Source organism: Lepisma saccharinum, chromosome 1 (genome assembly GCF_977018435.1).
Source record: "Lepisma saccharinum chromosome 1, izLepSacc3.1, whole genome shotgun sequence".
In the NCBI taxonomy this organism is placed as follows: Eukaryota; Metazoa; Arthropoda; class Insecta; order Zygentoma; family Lepismatidae; genus Lepisma; species Lepisma saccharinum.
The window spans coordinates 171,013,802-171,035,374 of NC_139229.1; the positions used below are offsets into that span (position 1 = coordinate 171,013,802).

At 38.4% G+C, this 21,573-nt stretch overlaps 1 protein-coding gene across 2 annotated transcripts in view; it reads right to left on the reverse strand.

Annotated features, from left to right (window-relative positions):
• The window catches only part of LOC146003964 (atrial natriuretic peptide receptor 1), a 1,164,278-nt gene that overhangs the window by 205,073 nt on the left and 937,632 nt on the right, over window positions 1-21,573 (reverse strand). For both annotated transcript variants that reach the window (XM_083142500.1, XM_083142491.1), the window contains exons 12-13: window positions 11,903-12,079; window positions 7,686-7,854 (exon numbers count right to left, since the gene is read on the reverse strand). In XM_083142500.1, the coding sequence (XP_082998626.1) occupies window positions 7,686-7,854; window positions 11,903-12,079 (346 nt within the window). The remainder of the gene's footprint in view (window positions 1-7,685; window positions 7,855-11,902; window positions 12,080-21,573) is intronic.

The following is a 21,573-nucleotide window of genomic DNA, read 5'->3' on the forward strand; positions in this document are numbered from 1 at the left end:
GTGAAATTTGCATGAAAAATAAACCAGATAAACATCCTCCTAAGTATCTGGAAATCATGCACAAACCCTCAAAACCAGGTGAAATATTATTTATTGATTTACAAGGTCCATTCATACGTTCCTCCAAAGGTGAAAAATATTTACTAACAGTATTAGATTCTGTTAGCCGTTATCTTGTAGCATATCCTATTGGCAATAGTACAGCTTCCATCGTAACTAGGAAACTAACACATTCTTACTTCATCCATTTGGGAATACCAACAATCATTATATGTGACAATGGTCCACAATGCATGCTCTCAATGTAAAATTTTTTTACATACCCAGTTATCATCCAAGTGCCAACTTAGTGGAGAGATATCACCAGGAAGTAAATAGATTGATGCGTATATTTTGCAATGGTAAACATAAGTAATGGTCTAGCCATGTTGCTGCCATTTTACATCTGTTAAATAATTCAATTTGTTCCAGTACAGGTTATGCTTCTATAGAACTCAGGCTAAATATTGAACCTCAAAATATCTGTAAGAAAGTACTAACGGATCGCATTCCTGATGTATGGATGTGGAAAAATAAGCTGCTTATGGCAGAAACATGTAGTTTCAATAAGAGACAAAAACATATTATAAAACAGCATGAAAAACAAGCAACAAAAAATCCAGTAAAGCAAGGCGATCTGATCTTCATAAAACTGCATCCTCAAAGTGACACTATCACTTGCATTATAAAAAATATTGTAATTTATACCAAGGTCCTTTTGTTTGTATGCAAATTCATGATGATAACACAGTGAATGCCATATGCTGCAATACTAGAAAAGACATTGCAAATATTTCCGTAAAAAATATCAAAGCTTGGCATTGTTCATTGGACAAACAAAAACTTTGGATAAACAAACTTTTAAGCATGCGTAACGATTTGCAACTTCATGAGTTAGGTTTGGAGCAGTTGCATGATGCTGTCTAACTATATTTATTAAGAACATGATAACAAATTGTAAATTATAGTGGTACCATATTTGTGATATGTGGAGTTTGTGCATACATGTTGTCTATTGCATGTTATGAATGTATGCATGCTAATTTATGTATGCGAGATGCATATGTTATGATTTTATCTCTGCATGCAAATTGTACATGATGTGTTTTCTTTTTTTTTACTGATGCATGTAAACTGCACGTGTGTTGTTTTGTGTTTATTCTTGAAAATTGTACAAATTTGGTTCTGCGATTTTGCATACACACTGTACACATGTGTATTCTGTTTTGTGTTTATGCATGTTAATTTATTTAATATATGAATCTGATATTTTGTCATAATCTTACATGTTATATCTTTGTTTATGTGGTCTTTGTTTTGTAACTAACTTCTTGCATGCAGACAATGCCATAATTTTAGTAATGCATGAAGTATTTGACATTTCTTCTTGATTCTCAGTAAGAAAGTCAAATTTCCCAACCCCGGGGAATTTATGACAGATCATAAGTTCTCTAGTTGAAAACGTAGTATATAAAAATAATCACGCTGTACAAATTACAACTTTGCCAGCAATGTGTAAAAAACTACAATGGCAATCATGCTGTATGAATTATAACTTTGACAGCAATGTACAGAAAAGTGATATTGGCGATCGCATTGTATAAAATAGAGGAATAGGAGGGTGGAGATATTCTGTGGCTTGGTTGAATGGAAGCCGGGGTTGTAAGTTTATGCGATGCATGTTAATCGGATTGTTTTCTAACAAATTTCAAGCATGTTTGCATGTAAAAATTAATAAAAATCTGAATTTACTAACACCAGACTTGTTTTTGACATTTTTCATGAGTTAGCGTATGTGGTTTAAGCCTGAAAGGTAAAAATCCAAGTAAGGAAGTTGGTCCCCTGCGATTCTCAAGTTGCGAGAAGTGCTACAAGAATAGGTAGGCGGTCATAGTATGACTCCAGTAAAATGAAGAAATGTAGACATATACAGTTGAAGAAGAAGATAAATGATATATGAAAGGTTGAATTGAAGCATGTATTAAGGGTGCCTACTTGAAGTTATTAATTAGTGGAAGGAATGGAGCTAGAAAGAGGCCCACATTAAAGGTAGTTTCCAGAGTCCTAGCTAAATAGTGGTCGAGAGGAAAGACTCCCACGGAAGAGAGAGACTCGCAGGGAACTTTATTGTGCTTATTTTTAGTTATTGCGCCCATGCCCTCAACCCAAGTCCAACTGTAATGAGAAACATGTCTCAGAGAGCTGGAATAATATTGTCTTAATAATAGCTGAACGCACTTATAGGAGTGCCTATTTTAACTAAGCAGTGCATATATCTAGCCATTTTTGCTGCTTCTTGATAAGGCTTCTAGAGCTTTTCAGAAATAAGAATGGAAACTAAAGCTACACTGGGATTCTCGGATGTTTGTTTAAAAGAAAGAAAGAATGAAACAGAATATTCGCAACTTTCCTAATAGTACTGATGTAACAATGGGGAAAAGAGATAAGCTATGAAGTAAATTATCAGAGTTGCTGATAACCAATATTCTTATTGTTGGGATTTAAGACTTTAGTATTATTCATCAGCATGGCAGCTAAGCACGCGGATGTCGAGTTGCTACGTCGCCAATTTAAGAACAAGGAAATGCGAGCAAGGGCGTATCCAGTGTCGCTGGGACCGGCCCCTGCAAGGAAAAAGCTCCAGCTGATTCCCCCACCTGCCTGCAATCCGGAAATAAAGCGTTCCAGTGCAGCCCGTACTCGAGAACAGCGTGTGCGTTCCAAACATTTTTGCTTTGTTTCACCGGTTGTAAGGGAAAGCACTGCTAACATTCAAGACACCCCCCATGTTTCTGAAGAAGTCCGTTTCTGGCGTGAGAGAGTGCGGCTATTAGAAAGTGAGAAGAGAAAATTGACGGCAGAAGTCAAGGCCCTCGACGAATCGCTGATGGCCTGGGGACCAATAGCCGAAACTAATCAACTGTCCGCGTCCGCTACCCCCAACGTAAACGTTACAGCTCAGCGCAGTTTTCCTCCTCCTTCAGAGAAATCGGCGGCCAGCTCCTCCTCCGAGACCAGACAAGAATCTTTTGAGAAGACCGTCCTGAACCTGGTTGGCAGGAAGCAAGTAACTCTCCTTGAACTTAGGAAACTTCTGAAGAAGGAAGGAGTGGGAATTCCCCCGAAGTTTCCCTTGATATCCAGGATAGAATATACGCATTGTTTCAAGCTCAACCTCCTACAGTGTGGCCTGCCTGTAGAACAGAAACGTACTCCTTGTGCGGCCTACAGGTAGATTATACGCATTGTATAGGGTTACGGTTTAGCTCGTGGACATATTTACTGTTGGGAGACGGCCTACTAGTAGATTATACGAAGGGTATCCGTATTCTTTGGCCTACTAGTAGATTATACATTTCACAACAGTCGATGCAGAAATGACGTCATCTTTTGGCCTACTGTGGTAGATTATACGAGCGATAGCAATATTTCTTGGCCTACCAGGTAGAAAATACGAAGGGTGATGTTCATCGTTAGTTAATTTTTCATTAAGGGAAAAACGAGCAGTGTTTTATTACTGCCTACAGCTTAGCATTATTCAAGTAATTAATTAAAGTAAATAAAGATTAACTAAGCATTGTCCTTTGTAAGCTTATAGTAAATTTCCGTTGCTTTGTTGATATTACCTTTTACTAGGAAAGCAGATTTAAATGTTCCTTGAGTCGTTTAATTAATGCCCTATTGTCCCTAAGTCAGCACAGAGGCGACCCAATGCCATAAAAGAAAAATAAGGTCTTTATTCCCCACTGGAGAAAAATTGAATGGTCCCCTGTCCTCCCTCTCCAAGACATCTGCAGAGGAGGTTCGAACCTGGAACTTCAAGAACGACAAAAGTGCAGTGAAATCTTATCAGGAGATATTGTGACTTTGTTTTGTGCGGATATCTAATTTCACCCCAGTTCAATAAACTGTTTACGTCGACGCTAACTTTCATTATATATATATATACCCGAACCCTGAGTGTATAAGAACATCATATCTCCGGCTAGAAAAGAGCTAACATCATGGGCAAAACTGAATAATGTTCCCCGTCACAACGTCGAACCCGGTACGTTGCAGTCAAGTACTATTCTGAGATACCGCAACTGCAACGTTGTGCCGTGAGGGCGTGTGTGCAGGTAGTCGAACCCGAGGGGCGTTTCACCCACGAGACGAGACTTTGGCCTGTCTGGTCTCGTGGAAATGCTGTGAAATGCTGTCTCGTCTCGAAAATATTAGTTTCTCTTGGGACACATGATCAATCTCGTCTCGTCTCGAATTTTTAAAAGCCTGTCCCGTCTCGTCCCGTGGGCAACACTAAAAGCCATGCGCTTGTAACTTCCTTTTCTCTGTACTGAATACATGGAAAGTCACAACACGCATTCATTTTTATAAATACAAAAATATTTATGATTTGTAGAAAATGTAACTTCTTATGTACATGTAAAACTGGTTCAACTATTCCGAATACCAGGCTGCAATGATGCTTCCGTAGGGTCCTGAACTCTACCACCTATTATCCAAAAGGAAAAAGGTTTATTATCCAATCTTTGTAATGTGGTGGAGTTCAGGACCCTACGGAAGCATTATTGCAGCCTGGTATTCGGAATAGTTGAACCAGTTTTACATGTACATAAGAAGTTACATTTTCTACAAATCATAGATTTAATATACACTTTTTGTGTGTGACACTGGCTCAAAAACATTATCGGAAAACGTGTGTATTACCATACCATGCAAACTATGAACGAAATATTTAACTCCTTTGATTTATATTTAAGCACTTATATTAGATAAAATATTTTAACAAATAATGCAAAAACAGTACAACCTCTCATTTGCATTTGCTATTATCATACAACTCTACCGACGACACACTCTAGCGGCTAGTTCGAGAAATGAAGAACTGGTCCATCTGTCCCGGAATTACCCTATTATCGAATATTAGCTGATAATGGAGTGTAAGGGGTGACCATCTGGTAAGGCACACAAAAGTCAACCTCACCTTCTTGCAGGCCAACAAGGCTCTGGCGCTTCGATCCACGGCCAGGAGTCCCCTTTGGAGTTGAATTGTCCTGTATTCTTGTGTGCTGAGTGCCCCTTTAATGCCTCAGCTTTTAACAGGTAAAGAACTACCGCACCATGATATATATCGTCTGATCCGATCGGAACACTTTAGACGTCTGAACGAACTAGCGGACATTGTAGGTACATCCTAGAAACACCTAGGGAAAGAAATCCCAACACAAACCCGGCCTCGGTAACTCCAACAAGATGCTCCTCGAAGATCAGAAAGGATTCAACAACGCGGAAACATTCATCCAAAGAAGCTTCCTGGAGCAAACGCTACATCATCCCAGCTGGGGGACAATTGCTGCCCAATTTACAGGAGGAATCTGATGGCAGCGCTACAAGAGTCGTCTGCGGGGACCCATAGGATTCGAGCCCAGAAACACTTGACATAAAATAAACAATCAATTGAATGTATGTAAAGAAGACATAAAAAAACCTCAATAATTAATCAACAAACAAAATCTAACATCCGATTATAAAAATAAGGAACTAACGAAATAATTAACACAAATAACTAACATTAATACAAAATTTCCATAATTCCCGACATCCCCAGGGAAACCCTCCCTGGAGCCTCCCCGATGGCGCAGTGGTAGCGTCTTCGCCTTGTAATCAAGGGGTCCTGGGTTCGATACCCGGTGGAGGCTCATAGTGGTTCGGATTCCACTTTAAACTGTAGGTCCAGTCCCGATTAGCCCTACTGTGCATAAAGTGGACTTAAAACGACAATTCAAATTCCATTCAAGAAACCGTCCCTGATGTTTACTTCCGGGAACTCATCTTTCCTTGCCGAGGCTCTCCCGGTAGGCAAATCATTGTTGGTTCTCAGCGGAAAAAAACCTGAAAATATTATTTTTTTTAAAATGAAAAAAAAATATTATAAACTACTCTCCCCCAAACTAAAAGTTAATTTATACCCTCACTCTTAAATAAATTTATTCTAGCTCATCCACTTAATTTTACTTAATTTCATGAACCCAATAAATGTCAGTTACAGACGCAACCATTTACATTAACTTGTATGTATATTCATTAAACAGAACATACATTCCTCATTTACGAATAACCTAAATAAACCTAAACAGACATTTCTAGAACTGAAACAAAACTAAACGCAGATACTTAGCTCATAATCTCAAATATCAATTTAAAATTAGAATTAAGATAAAATAATAGGTAGTACAAACTATGTGTATAACCGACCTGTTTCTGGATTCAAGAATAGGCAACGAATAATTGTATTTGTAATAATTGTATTCGTAACATATTGTATTCACATACATGTAAGCTCAAATAAAGTATGTGAATAAATAAACGGGGGTAGCGTAATTCAGAGAAAACTGACGCCTGGTTTTTATTTAAAGGCACCAGGGCGTAAAGCGCATACCCTTGAATGTATGCGAGAGGAGGCGGGCTCGTCAGGGGGTTGTTCCCCCCAATATATATTTTTAACAGGTAAGGAGATTTTATCCTCGGAAAGAGTATAAGTTTACTTCTTGTTAAGCAATGAATGAATGAATTAGTCTTAAAACTGAGTGAGCAAAGGGCCTGTCCTCAATTTTGTTTCAGTTAGGAGCCTCAACCCAGTTTGGTGTGACGAGAAAAAATAGCGTAGGTGCTGATATGCCAACAATATCAAAAAATCAATCAATTTGTTGATAATGATCTTGATGCATACTGTGAGTTTCAAAATTGTCAGAGAGTTTCACTTGGGTCTGTTCATTCATACCCTACCAAGGCAAAACACCAATGCACTTCTGCCAAGCTACCAGGTTTTGCGGCCACCGACAAAACTGCCATTTAGGTCACCTATCATTTAAGGGTGATACTTAAGTACAGTCACCGGCAATAAAAATTGGACACCTACATCCTGAAATGCTTGCTTCCCTGCAATGCATTATGTGTGTTGCCTAACCCTACGGCGATGAGCTTACTTCAATAGGAACTTGTCAATAGGAAGTTCTTCCATTGCCTCAGACTTAGGCAACACACATAACGCATTGCAGGGAAGCATTTTATGGCCGGTGACTGTACATCGTACAGCTATGTGATTTGTGAGAAACAGAATACATACAGATCATACAAAGATCACTGAATACTACGAATGGCCGATATCGGAAATTTGATATCGCGATATATCGTGAAGAAAATATCGTCACAGACGATACGATATAACGCCGACACGATATATATCGCAGAAATATCATGACGATATATCGCAGAAATATCATGACGATATATCGCTGAAATATCATGACGATATATCGCTGAAATATCGCGACGATAAATCGCCGATCCTATATATATCACTGAATTATCGTGACGATGTATGGTCTCCACGATATATATCGCAGAAATATCGTGACGATATATCGCCGACACGATATATATCGCTGAAGTATCGTGACGATATATCGCCGACACGATATATATCGCTGAAATATAGTGACGATATATCGCCGATATGATATGTATCGCCAAAATATTGTGGCGATATATCGTCTAGTTGATATCACCTGGTTGATATCTTTTCAATATCGCGATATACCGCGATATCAAATTTCCGATATCGTCCATCCCTACTGAATACTTACTCTTCCAGTACGCAAACGAATCCTCATTCTCATTCTCGTCGTCCTCCCCTCGGAGGCTGTGGAGGCCGAAGTCGGTGATTTTGAGGACGAATCTGCTGTCGACGACGCAGTTCGAGGACTTCAGGTTCCCATGCGATCGGACCTCGCTGGCGTGCAGGTAGCACATGCCCTGGAACGGACGAAGAAGTGCAACGTTAAGCATTTTATTATTGGCCGAAAACATATTAAATCACTTCAAACCAATTAAAAATCTTCGCGACATTTCATCAACTTTACGAAGATCTTTATAAGACTGGGTTACAAAGAGGTGTCAAAATGGTGTCCATTAACTAAAGTTTAATTTTACATTAAGTAAGAAGTGTAATTTCGACCATAAAAAAAATGCTAAAACATTATCTTTATGAAAATCTGTACGTGAACATTCAGCAGACTTTAAGAACTTCCAATGCGGACTTTTATATTTAATTGTCTCTATTCTTGTACTATTTTTTTTCTAATATTAATAATGACATAAATAATAATAATGGACTTACAAATATATAAATAGCTACCTGGGAGCAACTCTGGGAGTTAAAGGCAACCGGAGCGTGGTGATGATCAAATCACCTCCAAAAATGGCGAGAATGTAATACATCATCTAAATGTGCCTTTTGGTACGGTGCAATATACTTTACTTTATTAATATCAATATAATAATTAATATTGTTTTTAGGGTAAAGTCGGGATAGATGGCAACACTGTCCCATTTCTACAACAGCAGCCGGATTTGAACACGTTTCTGGCAAGCTCTTTGTCCACGCAACTAATTCTTGAGCACGTTCGTTGCTTCTTGTTAAAAGACCCTGAGTTGTGCTTCTTTCTTAGTTTCAGACTTGTCGATTATTTTATATCTGTTGAGAGAAATGTGTGGAAGTCAGACGTTCTTAAGAGATAATTGAAATTTCATGATACGTACGCGTATAAGGTAAGTGAACCTTATATGCTTTACTTAGGGTAAGTTTTATGTTGTATCTTTTCCTGTTTTTGTCAGACACCATGGCCATCTTACCTTTACAAATGGGATAGATGGCCCACACAAAATGGTATACCAGTACGGTCTTCTCCTGAAAAGGCATATTTTCATGTCATTTTTATATTAAACTATTAAAGATTTTCTTGTAAGAATGGTGTGTGGTAGCTTCTGAAACTTTCTGTATCACCAAGTAAAGATTACTTATTTTATTAATTAAGCACGATGTTTATTAATTTTAAAGTCCTTGAATTCGATTCTCGACTTATTTTGTTATTGTTATTGCTCTGGGGCTATGCACTTTACATAAAATATCCATAATATATCAACTTTATAGCCATTTTCTCAATTCTTTTAGATGCTGAAAGAATGCAAAACAAAGCCAGGTATCATCCGTGGAATGTGAAATGATTGATTGATTTGCTTTGTAATTATTACTTCGTTTTTGTGCCACTTTTGACTAATTTGCGAAGATGGGGATGAGTGATGATATGATGAAATTGATAAATGGACACTCACAAACATCCATGCCCAGGCCGAGATTCGAACCCTAGAACTATGGCGTCGTAGCGCGATGTGCTAACCACTCCGCCACGGTGGTCGGTGGAATGTGAAATGAAGACGATCTCAAGAGGCCTACTCCAGCTGCCACTAATGGGTGTGCCAAACCTCTGTAACGATTGTTATTCCCAGAAAGAATCACCTATACTGTACTTAGGCAAACTCTCTGAAAGTAAAAGGCTAAGACACTCTCTTTGACTTCCGCTGAGAATACAGGGAAAGTAAAAATGAAAACTTCAAAGTCCCTAGCAATAGGCGTGAGTCCAGATGTGACCAGATATCGAAGCAGAAGGTCTCAGGAAACTATCTGCTTCAATCAGTAGCTCCAACTCCGACGAGAAAGTCGATATCAGCAACGAGTCCTGTAGTGATGAGTTTGTGGATTCACTAACGAACATGTGGTGTCACTATGACAACACACACAAGGGTGTGATTGGATTCAGACTGTCGGTTACCAACGGTGGTTGCATGTGATGTAATTTTTAAATATTAAAATTTCTCTCTCCTAGAACGAATTTTGTTTGCAATAAAACATGTCATTTTAAAGATTTAACTTCAAGCACCTCATTTAATCTCATTCATGAACAATTTCTTGACAATTCTTTGTCTGGTAAGGCACTGAAAAAATTATACCCATTTATCCCAGACTTTACCCTACATATGGAACACTTGGATAGCATGTAAGGACACGTTACGAAATGTATACATGCATTATCACGAGCCTTGAAAATAATACTGTTTCTTATTAATAATAAAATATATATATTTAAATACAGTTACAAATAAGTAGGGATTAAAATACCGTGAGGATATAGAGTGTGCCAAGAGGAAGCCTTCTGAGAATGCATTCAAAAATCAACCTCACTTGCATATAACGGAGCCAAATCATCGCACAAGACTCAACCAACGTTCTTCGTCTTCTGCCGAAATGCCTTCGTTATAGGTTAGGCATGTTCGGTTTAGTTCTCTTAGCATAAATAATACATTTTTTTAAGCCACGAAAAACTGCAGAGAAGGTGAAAAGCGGGGAGGTTGGTTGAGTCTTGTGCGATAAGTAAGACCTGCACATAACACACCCCGGTTGTGTGTGTCTTGCAGGCTAACGAGGCTTTGGAACCAGGACCTACGGACAGTACAATCCCCTGCAGGGTTGTGTGTTGTCCTATGTTTTCCCCTTAGAAATGCTGGGTGCCCATACAGCTTCAGATATTAACTAGGGCATGAAGATAATTACAGTTCTAGTTCTTGGTAAGGAGTCTATCTATGACTGTATTAGTTTTAGAAATTGAGTGAAAAAGTTTTTTAACAGACATATTTTCGAACATATTCTATTTTCTTTTAGGACCCTGCCCTCAATTTTGTTTTAGTTAAGGGTATTTTTCAAAAAAATATAATGGAAAGGATCCGATTATGGTTCCCTCCCAATACCGTCCCCCATGGTATTGGCGTTGTAACGTGCTGCCAACTACGGAAAACAGGCAGAACTATTTGAACGTGGCCTGTTTAGTATGCAGTGAGAGAACAAAGGTTGCTGTGTGCACGCTAGCGATTGTGTTGTTGAAAGTAAGTGTTTTGCTGTTTCCAAAAGTTTAGGAGTGCTGTCGTTTCTCGTACCACGTCATGCTCAATCACGACGCCATAGTGCTTATAGGATAGATCAGAATATCGTCTCCCTATGTGTGCTAAATACCGTCCCCAGGACGATATTAGGCTCCTAGTTACATTGCGCTTTCATCGTTTCAGATTCCTCCTGGTCCTACAAAACGAAGAAAACAGTGGGATGAAGAAGCTATGTTTGAGCCGTGGAAGCAGTTCGCAAGAAAGAAATGGGCCTGAAGAAAAATCAGAAAGAAGAACATCAAATATCCAAGTTCGTCATCGGAAGATGACGACAGCGATGACGATTATCCAGACGGAGGCGAGGATTATGAAGACAGTGAAGAAGATGCCGTGTGCTTGTGTATTGTGATGGTTTATTTTCTGCCGACAGGAATGGTGAAAAATGGGCGCAATGCTCAACTTGTAAAAAGTGGTGCCACGAGGACGGTGCTGGAGGACAGAAGCCACCTGTTCAGTTTGCTTAAGTGCCTATATAAACGTTTGCGTATTTTTTCAGTCCAACGTCCATCAGCTTAAGTTTTGATCATTATGGTTGAAGGGACCATAAGGAACCCAATCCTTACTTTCGTGCATTTGAGCACTTTTAAGAAACTTTTTTTCGCAGATATTTTGTATATTAATTATATACAGCCCATATACATAAGAAATATATATATATAATATTCTACTGAATCGTGTTGTTTTCCATTTTTGCACTTAGATTTTTCAATTGAAATTTTTGTGTTTTAAAAAAACGGACGATATTCGGGTCCTTTCCTTTACTAAGAGCTGACTTACCTATAATTTAAATTTCAAAGAAACTATGAGGATATAGATAGAAGCAGTATTCAAGCAAATGACTGAATTGAGAAGAAGTAAGAAGAAAAAACTAAAGAGAAAGGCCGAAGAGTTTCGTTCGAGAAGTGGAGGGAGAAGGTGGTGGAGACAGCACACGCTGGAAAGATAACGCCCACTGTCATATTTATTGACACATTTGTATTTGTATAATATCTATTTATCATGATCATACTTCATCAGAGTATCTTACCTTGACAATATCGTGCATGAGACTGCAGCGAAACATTGAGTCCAGCTTGATGTCCTCATTCTCCAGAACATCCTGTAGGCTTCCTCTCACGCAGTACTCTGTGAGGCTGCAGACGTTCGGAGGCTCCGTACAGACTCCGATGAACCTCACGAGGTGGTCGTGGTGTATGTCTTGCATCTGGAGAGAGAAGCATCGCGTTGTTCTTCAATATTTTGGGACAATTAATATGCACTGGATTGTTAAAGCATTTGAAATAATTAAGTCAATTTACGTTTGCATTAGTTTCGACGCATGCGCTAACTCGACGAGTCCAATGACAACATAGGGGTGACTCCTACAAAAGTGTAACGCAGATGGGAAGCAGGTTCCGCGAAAATTGTATTCGTTCCAAAAGGGTTTCTTGCGAGTTGTTACAACCATCATAAATCACCGACACAAACAGTGGTCGATAGTAAAAAACCAAACATTTAGGAACGAAATACTGATATTGAACCTACAGCGCAGGCTCTCGATGCTTCCCCAATCGCGTTTGGTTTTGTCAGTTCACACAAGGCGGCGTCCTATTCCAACAATTATTCTTATAATGTACAAAACAAGAAAATTATACCATAACGTAAGTTTTCTACGGAATACATGTTCGATGAACAGAGGGAGAGAGAAAGAGAGAGACGAAAGAGAGAAAGAAAAGGAGTAAGAGAAAGAAGTAAGAAAGAGAAAGAACAGAAAGGGAGAATAAGAAAGGGAGAGAAAATAAAGAAAGAAGGAGTAAGAATAAGAAAGAAAATAAAGAAGGGAGGAGTATGAAAGAGAAAAGAAAGAATGACTATGAAAGAGAAAATGAAATAAGAAAGAAGTAAAAAGATAAAAAAGAGAAAGAAAGAAGTAAAAAGAAAGAAAGGAGTAAGGAAGAGATACAAAGAGAAAATACAGAGAAAGGAGTAAGAATGAGACATAGAGAGAGAAAAGAATAAAGAATAAGAGAGAGAGAGAGGAAAAAAGAAGAAAGAGAGGGAGAGAGAATATAGACATACAACACTGGTTGAAGAGCCACTAAAATTACAAAACTAAAAAACAAAATGTAAAACAAATTCTTGCAATGCTTAAAATTGACAAAGAATAGATATTTATTTAATCTTGAAGTGTCACATTTATGTGCTTTTGTTTCTATTAATGTGTCACAGAAAGCACTCTTTTGTTGATAACTGATATCAATATTAAGTAATAAACTTCATTTACATTGGAAAAAAGCAACGTGGTGTATCAGAAGAAATATGGTTGTAGATATTCAAATGTCTACATTTTTCACGAGTGCCTAATTCTCCGGGAATGAGTCTTGCTCAAAGTTTAAATACCGACAGGAAATACGAAAAAAATAATGCCCTACAGGATGTGTCCTATTATTCAACAATATTTTTATTATGCTCTTAAAAATCGAAGTAGTACTTTTAAATGTATTAATGTTTTCCCATGAAGTACGTTGAGTTTTGTAACTATCGTAAATATAGAACTTTTACGCGAAAGGTATTACAGTAGTAGTTAAATATCTTGAGCAGTTGACTTTGTGTTGCATTTGATAAAAAAATTATCCACACGTTTCAAGATGGATTCAATCGAGCTAAAAGTATTAATACGAGCTGGTTTCATAAAGGTATTAGTTACCTTGAACTGATGATCTGGTATTGCATTTGAGTAAAATCAATGTTTCAAGATGACGCGGAAAATTATTTTTCATAGGTTTCGGACATATCGAATTCTTATATTTTCCAATCTTTGTCTAGTCTATATTTTCAGGGATTAAGAAGCTTGTCTAGGAACAATTTGACGGACTGCTCTGGCAGTAAGGCACTACGTTGGACTGTAACGAAACTTTGGAATATACACTTGAGTGTTTGATACACAAAATATACACCACGATCAGAATTTTTTTCACCACATAAATTACTATAAACCTTTACGATAAATAGAAGATAAAACCATCGTACAAGTGCACAGTTAGAGATCGGTTAGTTCATCGAACTATCAAGCCTAACTATTGCCTATTTTTGGAGGAGCAGAAATTCGTGAATTATCTTGGCACTATAACACTCATCCCCATATACACAAATGAAAGAGTCGCTATAATGAAAGATCGAGTTTTTGGCTACTTAAATCAGGGAAGTTCGCGCAAAAAATGCTACATCATAGTAAAAAAATCGTGCCAAATTTTTCAAATGTAATATATTTTGTTTCGTTTGACACACAATACACTCAATGCCAAAATAAATAAAACAATGCTGCCCTCTGTAGTCTAATTTTAGAGCAAACCGCGTATATCATAAAATTACAAAAAAAAAAAATGAAATTAGTATTTTACTATGTTTCTCATGAAAGAGAATCATGCTTTCTTTTATCTACATACCGTTCTAGTGAACTTTGAGGGAGCATGAAAGAAACAAACATGTCGAATTGCACCATAAGCCTGCGCAGTTTTGTAAATAATGAACGTGATTCATTCGTTCGAAGATTCATTGCATATACAGTGCCTAGTACGAACACTAGTAACTGAACGCTGAACTTATCGCTTCTCTCACATGCATTAATTATGCATAACCGATAAACATGTGGGGATACCATGGCCTAGACTTCCCGGGACTTCCACCTCGAGGCTCTTTCAGACTCCATGCAATCAGGAAAGTTTCCGGCCAAATTTTTGGAATCTGCGAAGAAGCGAGAAGACGACGTTGAGATTTCGCAGGGCTTTTTCGTTAGTTTTAAGCACTGACATCCTTACTCGGACTTTGAACTTTCGGAGTTAATCGTAGATGGTTCTTGTACCCAAACATTGAATTGAGTTATTCAATTCCAAACAGATATTGAATGAGATTTTGCCAGAAATAATGCTTAAATTAGTCGTTCGAGGAAACATTAGAATGTATGACTATTGAATTTACAGCATATAGCAGGATTACTCGCATGAAATTATACAGGCAAAATTCTCTATAAAGTTATACCTAGAGATTCAGCTAGTTCCTTGAACTATCCGGCTCAGCAATTACCTATTTTGAGGGTGCAGAAAAGGCTTGAGTTACCACCCTCCCTCATTTTCTCTCAACGGGGCGCTAGGTGTGACTAGGCTTGCAGTGTTGATGATTTCCTAGATAATGACTCCTGCTCGAAATGATTAAGTTATCCCTACAGGAATATAAAACACAAATAAATATAACGTTATGTATATGTAGCCTATATTTATATCCTTGTAGGGAATTGGCTGTAAAAATGACGCTTTAAAACCGTCAATTTCTGATGTCATTCAATGACTGGTCCATCTTTAAACTATTAATGGCTAGTGCATAATCAGCCGTAATTAATATAATTTTAATGAAGACGAGAGAAGAGGTTCTATCTCGAAACGTAGTGCTAGAATGAATATAGTTTAAGACACCAGACAATGGATAAAGTCCAATTAACATTGCATGGTATATTACTGCAGTATGAACAAGAGAGACCCAGGTTCGATCCCCGGCGGAAGAAACGGGATTTTTTCCGCCTGTTCAAGCGGCTCCGCCACCCACCCAGTGTCGTATAAAGTGGGTACCTGGAGGAAACTCTGGGGGGTAAAGGCGGCCAGGGGCGTGGTGCTGATCACATCACCCCCACCTTCGGCCGTGATGAGAAAGTGTGGGGCCCTAACTCCACACCCCGTGCTACCTCCATTTGGTGCAAGGAGCATAAATCTTAATCTTAAACCTCAGCTAGCTTATCTACAGGGTAGGGTTCTTTGTAGACAACGAAACCAGACAGGATGCCTTCCAATGGAGTGGACGGTCTGGATCTGGACTTCCTTCTCAATGGACGGTCTGGATCTGGACTTCCTTCTCAATATGGAGGATCTGGACTTCCCTCTTAATGGACGTTCTGGATCTGGACTTCCTTCTTGTCTTCTTTGTGAACTTCCCTCTGGATTTCAATTTATTTATGTTTTGACGATTTAATGAATTCCTTTATCCCTTTCCAGCTTTTTCCTTTAAGCTTTGGGAATAATACTAATATCCTCCCTTGCGGCTGCGAAATTGGAACGCACCAACACTAACTGGGTACAACAGAGTGTATACTTGGTGCTAACGACTGACACGCGCATCCAAGTAGGTGCTACGGTTGAAACGCTCAACCAAAAAGTGCTGTGGGGCGTCGATTGGAACGCGCCGCCACTGATGTAAACAAAATTTTCGCTATGGTAATGATAAATCAATCAGACAGATGCAATATCTGTTCAAAGACACAAATTTGCATTAGTGCTTTGACTTCTTTAATTTTCATATTAACTTACATATGATCACTGATTTGATTTATCGAATATTTATTTCTTTTATATTTATTCTTTATCTTCTTATAGTAGATTCTATTGTTTCTCATCTTTCCAATTTCCTTTATTCTTATTTACAAAGTTATTCACATATATTATGCCAATTCTTAATCTTGCACGCCTGGTGCTGCCATCTCTATTGCTCTTTGGCAAACTATTTACATTACGTGGTCCTATTGGGTACGTAACACCCTATACGCCTTCATGGCGTGGTGCAAAGCACAGGGGAGCACTTTTAGTATGATCAAGAATATATGATGCCTGTTACTACTATTTTTTTAAAAAAATACTGCATCTTATACTGCAGTATACTTATTTAAGAACCTCTCGGAAAAGAACCTTTGCCTAACAAATCAACGTACACTCGCCCGTAAACTTAGCAGAAGAGAAAACAGAATTTTTGACTATCAATGTGTACTGAGAAGTGACTAGAGAAAACGCACAGCTACAGGGGAAACAATCGCCAGAGACACTAAAGGAAGGAACAGGAATTGAATCTTCGCTGAAAAATATCCCTTCCCTGTGTCGTTTAAGATTTCCAGAGCATGACGTGCCTTCCAAAATCCATAAACACAAAATCCGGACTCTAGGCCCGACAACCTCCCCTGGGTTTCTACGCGTTAACCAACGATTTTTTTCCAGTCTCACGGAATTAGTGGCCCAGAACCACATCACTGGAAGTAACCAGCCTCCCAGGAGCCGAATTATAACCCCTACGTCTGCATTTAGTGTCCACAAACCTGGAGAGGGAAAAAAAAATATTCCAGTCAATTTAACATGAATTGCATCGCGTTTGGAAACTTTCCATGTCCCTTCGTCCAAAAAAGAAGATCAACCGAGGAATATGAGAGAAGGAGAGAATTCCTTCGGATGGAGTGACGATCCAGGAGTGGCATTTTCAAGGAAAGCCTCTTCTTCGTTTTGGAAATTTGACAACTCTTTTGTTGTCATTTCGACAGAGGAGGTCAGACGGGAGTTAGAATATAGTTATGAGATCCTGTAAAGTTGTATACGTATTCCTTCGTACGTCCATCATGGTATAAAAATATTGCTTCCTGTGAAAATTATGTTAACACTAAATATGAATCTTGATCACGTTCAGTAAAACACTTGTCATCCGATGGCAACTCGCTATAAAGACTACGTCTGTCTTGGGATTTTCTGGAGCGACCGAACGAAAACAATTCTTCTCGCAAATAGTGACTCAAGAAGGCTCGAAAAATGATTGCGTGAGGAGGGAAGTGAGTGCATGGAGGAGAAAACGCGATTGCAGCTACGAGCTGTTTGCAGGAGTTCACACTGCTTTGCTCCGCCCACTCACTTTCTACACTTCTGTCTGGAATCTTGAAAAACAAACGACAGTCACGTCACAATAACAAATGGCTAACAGGAAGTGCAGCCATCTTTAATTCCTGTCAGCCAGGCAGCCATATTGAATAGGACAGTCGTTGCCAGCCAGAGATGGAGTAGGCAGGAGTGACAGGTCACTCCATTGCCTTTTTTCCTCTTTTTATCTTTTTAACCTTTTTAAACTCACCTCGACTAGTCTTGTCCATCTCCTGAAGAAGCCACATGATGTGGTGCAAGCTACAGAGCAATGCCAAAAAGTGGACTTTATTGCTTAGTGAACTGATGGCGTGTGGTGTAAGTTGTCTCATCCAGTTTTTTCTTTATCGAAAGAATGCTTGGAATTTTTTGTTTTTTAATTTACACTTTATATATACCTATGATTGTTAAGTCACTCAAGAATTTTGTACAGGAAACTTTTGATTCGCGCAAACTCTCTTTAACGTCGGCTTGTGATCATGCGGGACAGAGCTTACACCAAATACAGGAATGACGTAAGGAACGCTGACCCTAACACATCCAGCTTTGAAAATTATAGAATCTTGAGGAACCGCTGCAATCAGGAGGTAATAAAAGCAAAGTGCCGATTCGCATACGAATTGCTCAACTACCAAAATAAACCGGACATTCCCTGGAAAATGTTGAAAATTCTAGGTGTTGGGAAACAGAAAAAGTACGACTACAGTCCTAAGTTTGAACCAGATGTACTGAATGACCATTTTTGTGACCTCCCCACTATTGAAAATAATGTTAAACGCGAAACTATTCGGAACATCGCAACACACTCCACAAATGCTTCAAACTTTTCCTGGATTTCACCGGAACAAGTTAGAAAATCTTTACTTAAGATAAAATCGTCAGCCGTAGGAGTAAATGAAGTTTCCATTCTCATGATCAAAACAATCCTCCACGACATCCTTATTCTCATCACGGACATATTTAATTTCGCCTTGCTTTCTGACACATTTCCGTCGCTTTGGAAACTCGCCCAGGTACGCCCTATACCTAAAACAAACAACGAAATCAACGTCAACAATTTTAGACCAATCAGCATCCTTCCAGCTCTCTCTAAGGCTCTAGAAGATGTAATTAGTGGGCAAACCCGTGACTTCCTAGAACGAAATAACCTAATAGACCACTTTCAATCTGGGTTCCGTAGCAACCACAGCACATGCACGGCTCTCGTCAACGTAACCGACGACATGAGGTTAGCCATAGACAATCTACAACTGACAATCCTTGTTCTCGATTTTACCAAAGCTTTCCAATCCATTGACCACGAAATTTTACTCACTAACCTATCATCCCTATTCAGCTTCTCGAACTCTACGGTTAACTGGTTCCGTTAATGTGTCGTCGACCCATATCGAAAGTCATCCTGGAAAAACATTCCCTGTGGCATTCCTCAAGGCACCGTACTGGGCCCCTCCTGTTTACACTGTATATAAACGACCTCCCGTCGGCGCTTAACCACTGTAGGTATCACATCTATGCCGACGACTTTCAATTATACTTTTCCTTCCCTCCTCAAGAAATATTGAATGCAATCGAACGTGTAAACAACGACCTGAAGAAAATCAACAAGTGGTCGGTAGACCACGACTTGCACGTCAAACCGACCAAAACCCAGTGTATGCTCGTAGGCTCCCCGAAGATGCTGAACAAAATTGACGAATTCAATCTCCCTAAGCTCACGGTCAATGATAAAAACTTGTCTCTCTCCACTAAGGTTAAAAATCTGGGAATTATGCTCAACAATAATCTTACCTGGAGAGAACACGTAAACTCCGTATGTACAAGAGCTTTCGGTGCACTACACTCTCTTTACCAGCCTAAAAACTTCCTCCCCGAACGTATAAAAACAAAACTTGTCCAATCCTTTGTTTTCCCTATAATTGATTACTGTGACACTGTTTATTCGGACGTTAATCACGAGCAAGCCAAACACTAACCACTCTGCCTCCGAGGCTGCGAAATCGAAACGACCTCGACTCAAAAATATTACAGCTATAATCGCTTGTTTAATTAGAAATTCTTATTCTGCAATGAACAACGTGTGCATGTGCTAAGATATACAGGGTGTTTCAATAAAAAGGCAACTCAAAGTATCCAAAACACACCCTGTTCAGTAACCATTTTATTGAAACACCCTGTATTTGGTATTCAAACTGCGGTCACTCCGAACTGGAGAGACAAACGTTAACTGACACAGCTAAAAAATTCTCATCCCTCGGAATTGCATTGCTTGATATGGACCTGTTCTAGGTATTCAAACAAAGTGGATTGATTTAATCAGGTTGATATAAATAAATAATTTATAGAATAATGTACATAAGGATTTTATAGATACCAGAATCCTATTTGGTGAAAGTACATTAATCTCGTAATCATGCAATTGTGTTTATTAAGCTCTAAGAAAGGAAAAGAAAGGAAACAAAATATATGTACTGATGGTGTGTAGCTCATACGAAAGTAAATGTAAACACACTTACATTTCTCTTGATTTAAAATTCAATAATTTTTGTAGGAAAAAATTGCAAACATTTTGTGTAGAAAAATATACAAAATTATAATCATGTTAAACCGTAAGCAATGTAATTATCATTGAACTGTAAATACACATGCCAGCTGATATTTTTCAAACTATCATTTAAAAAAGATCCAAAATTTAGCTACAAAGACTGCAAAAATATTTTGCGTTACAACGTTACAATTATAGAGTACATCAAGAATGTTTTAATTTCTCTGGAATAAAAGTTACTGAAATTATTATAGTTTCATGAATACGCTCAACAACAAACATTTCCATAGCAGGTTCATATATACAGTATCAGAAACAGAAAAATGTATATTTACACATTTTTGTATTTGCTTTAATCAAAGTGTTCAAATATTTTACAGGGCAGTTTACTAGAAAAAAACATTCTATAAAAAACACACATATATATGTATGATGACAAAAACGATGCAAGCAATTAAACGTGTTTTTTAACTCGATTTTAAATCACATAAATCAGATTTAAATAAAAATATCAATAATGATTTTTAAAATAAAAATCTTGATTTATATCCATCCTGTATTCAAATGTATTTTACTCACGATATCTCCTAGTTTGAAATCACTGTAAGAGAAGCATACAGTAAGAGGAAATTCGTCTCAAATTTGCCACGGATGATATACACGTATTTCACTCTCTTCAGAATATACCTAGGTATTTTACATGACCCGTGATTGGCTTGTATCTATTACTCAAATCAATAAGTAGTCTTGTATAACCACGGCTCTCTCTCCAAATTATATTAATGCTTGTGGAAATTGATCAGAACGCGTGTCATGGATGTTACGGTGCTACGAAACATCCGCGACACACGTTCTGATCAATTTCTAGAGAATTCTCTTTTTCTTGTTGTGTCTTCCTTCCTCAGGATTAGTATTTCCTTCTCTTTATTATCTTTCTCTCTCGCGTTTTCTTACTCCTCCTCCCCCTCTCTGTCGCTTGTTTATTTCTCTTTCTTTATCTTCGCGTTCTCTAGCTTGTTCCTCTTTATTTCCCCGTTCCCTACTTCTCATTTTCTCTTCCCTTTCTTTCGCTCTTTCTCTGAGTGTCTGCGTATCTAGTTTCTTTAATTCTCTTGTTTTCCTTCATTCCTTACCGCTTCTTTCATGCTTTCTTTTCACTCTTTTCATAAAGATACGTAACTTTGGAGCAAACATTTCTGTAGGTATCCATGATGTTACTGCTTTAATATCAGTGATTTGTTCAAACCAAACATGTATGGTCTAAAAGTCATTCCATTGAAAAGAGTAAAATGTAGCGCAGGAACATGTAGGGGGGAGGGTGTGTTTAAGTAAGTACATTCTCGATTTTGACCGCACTGAAACGGACAAGCTGGAGTGGCTCTGTGCGATATGCCTACTCTTGTTGTCCAGAAGGAAACACTCGTGGATCACCGTAGGCGCGGTTTTGATCCCGTCTACGCT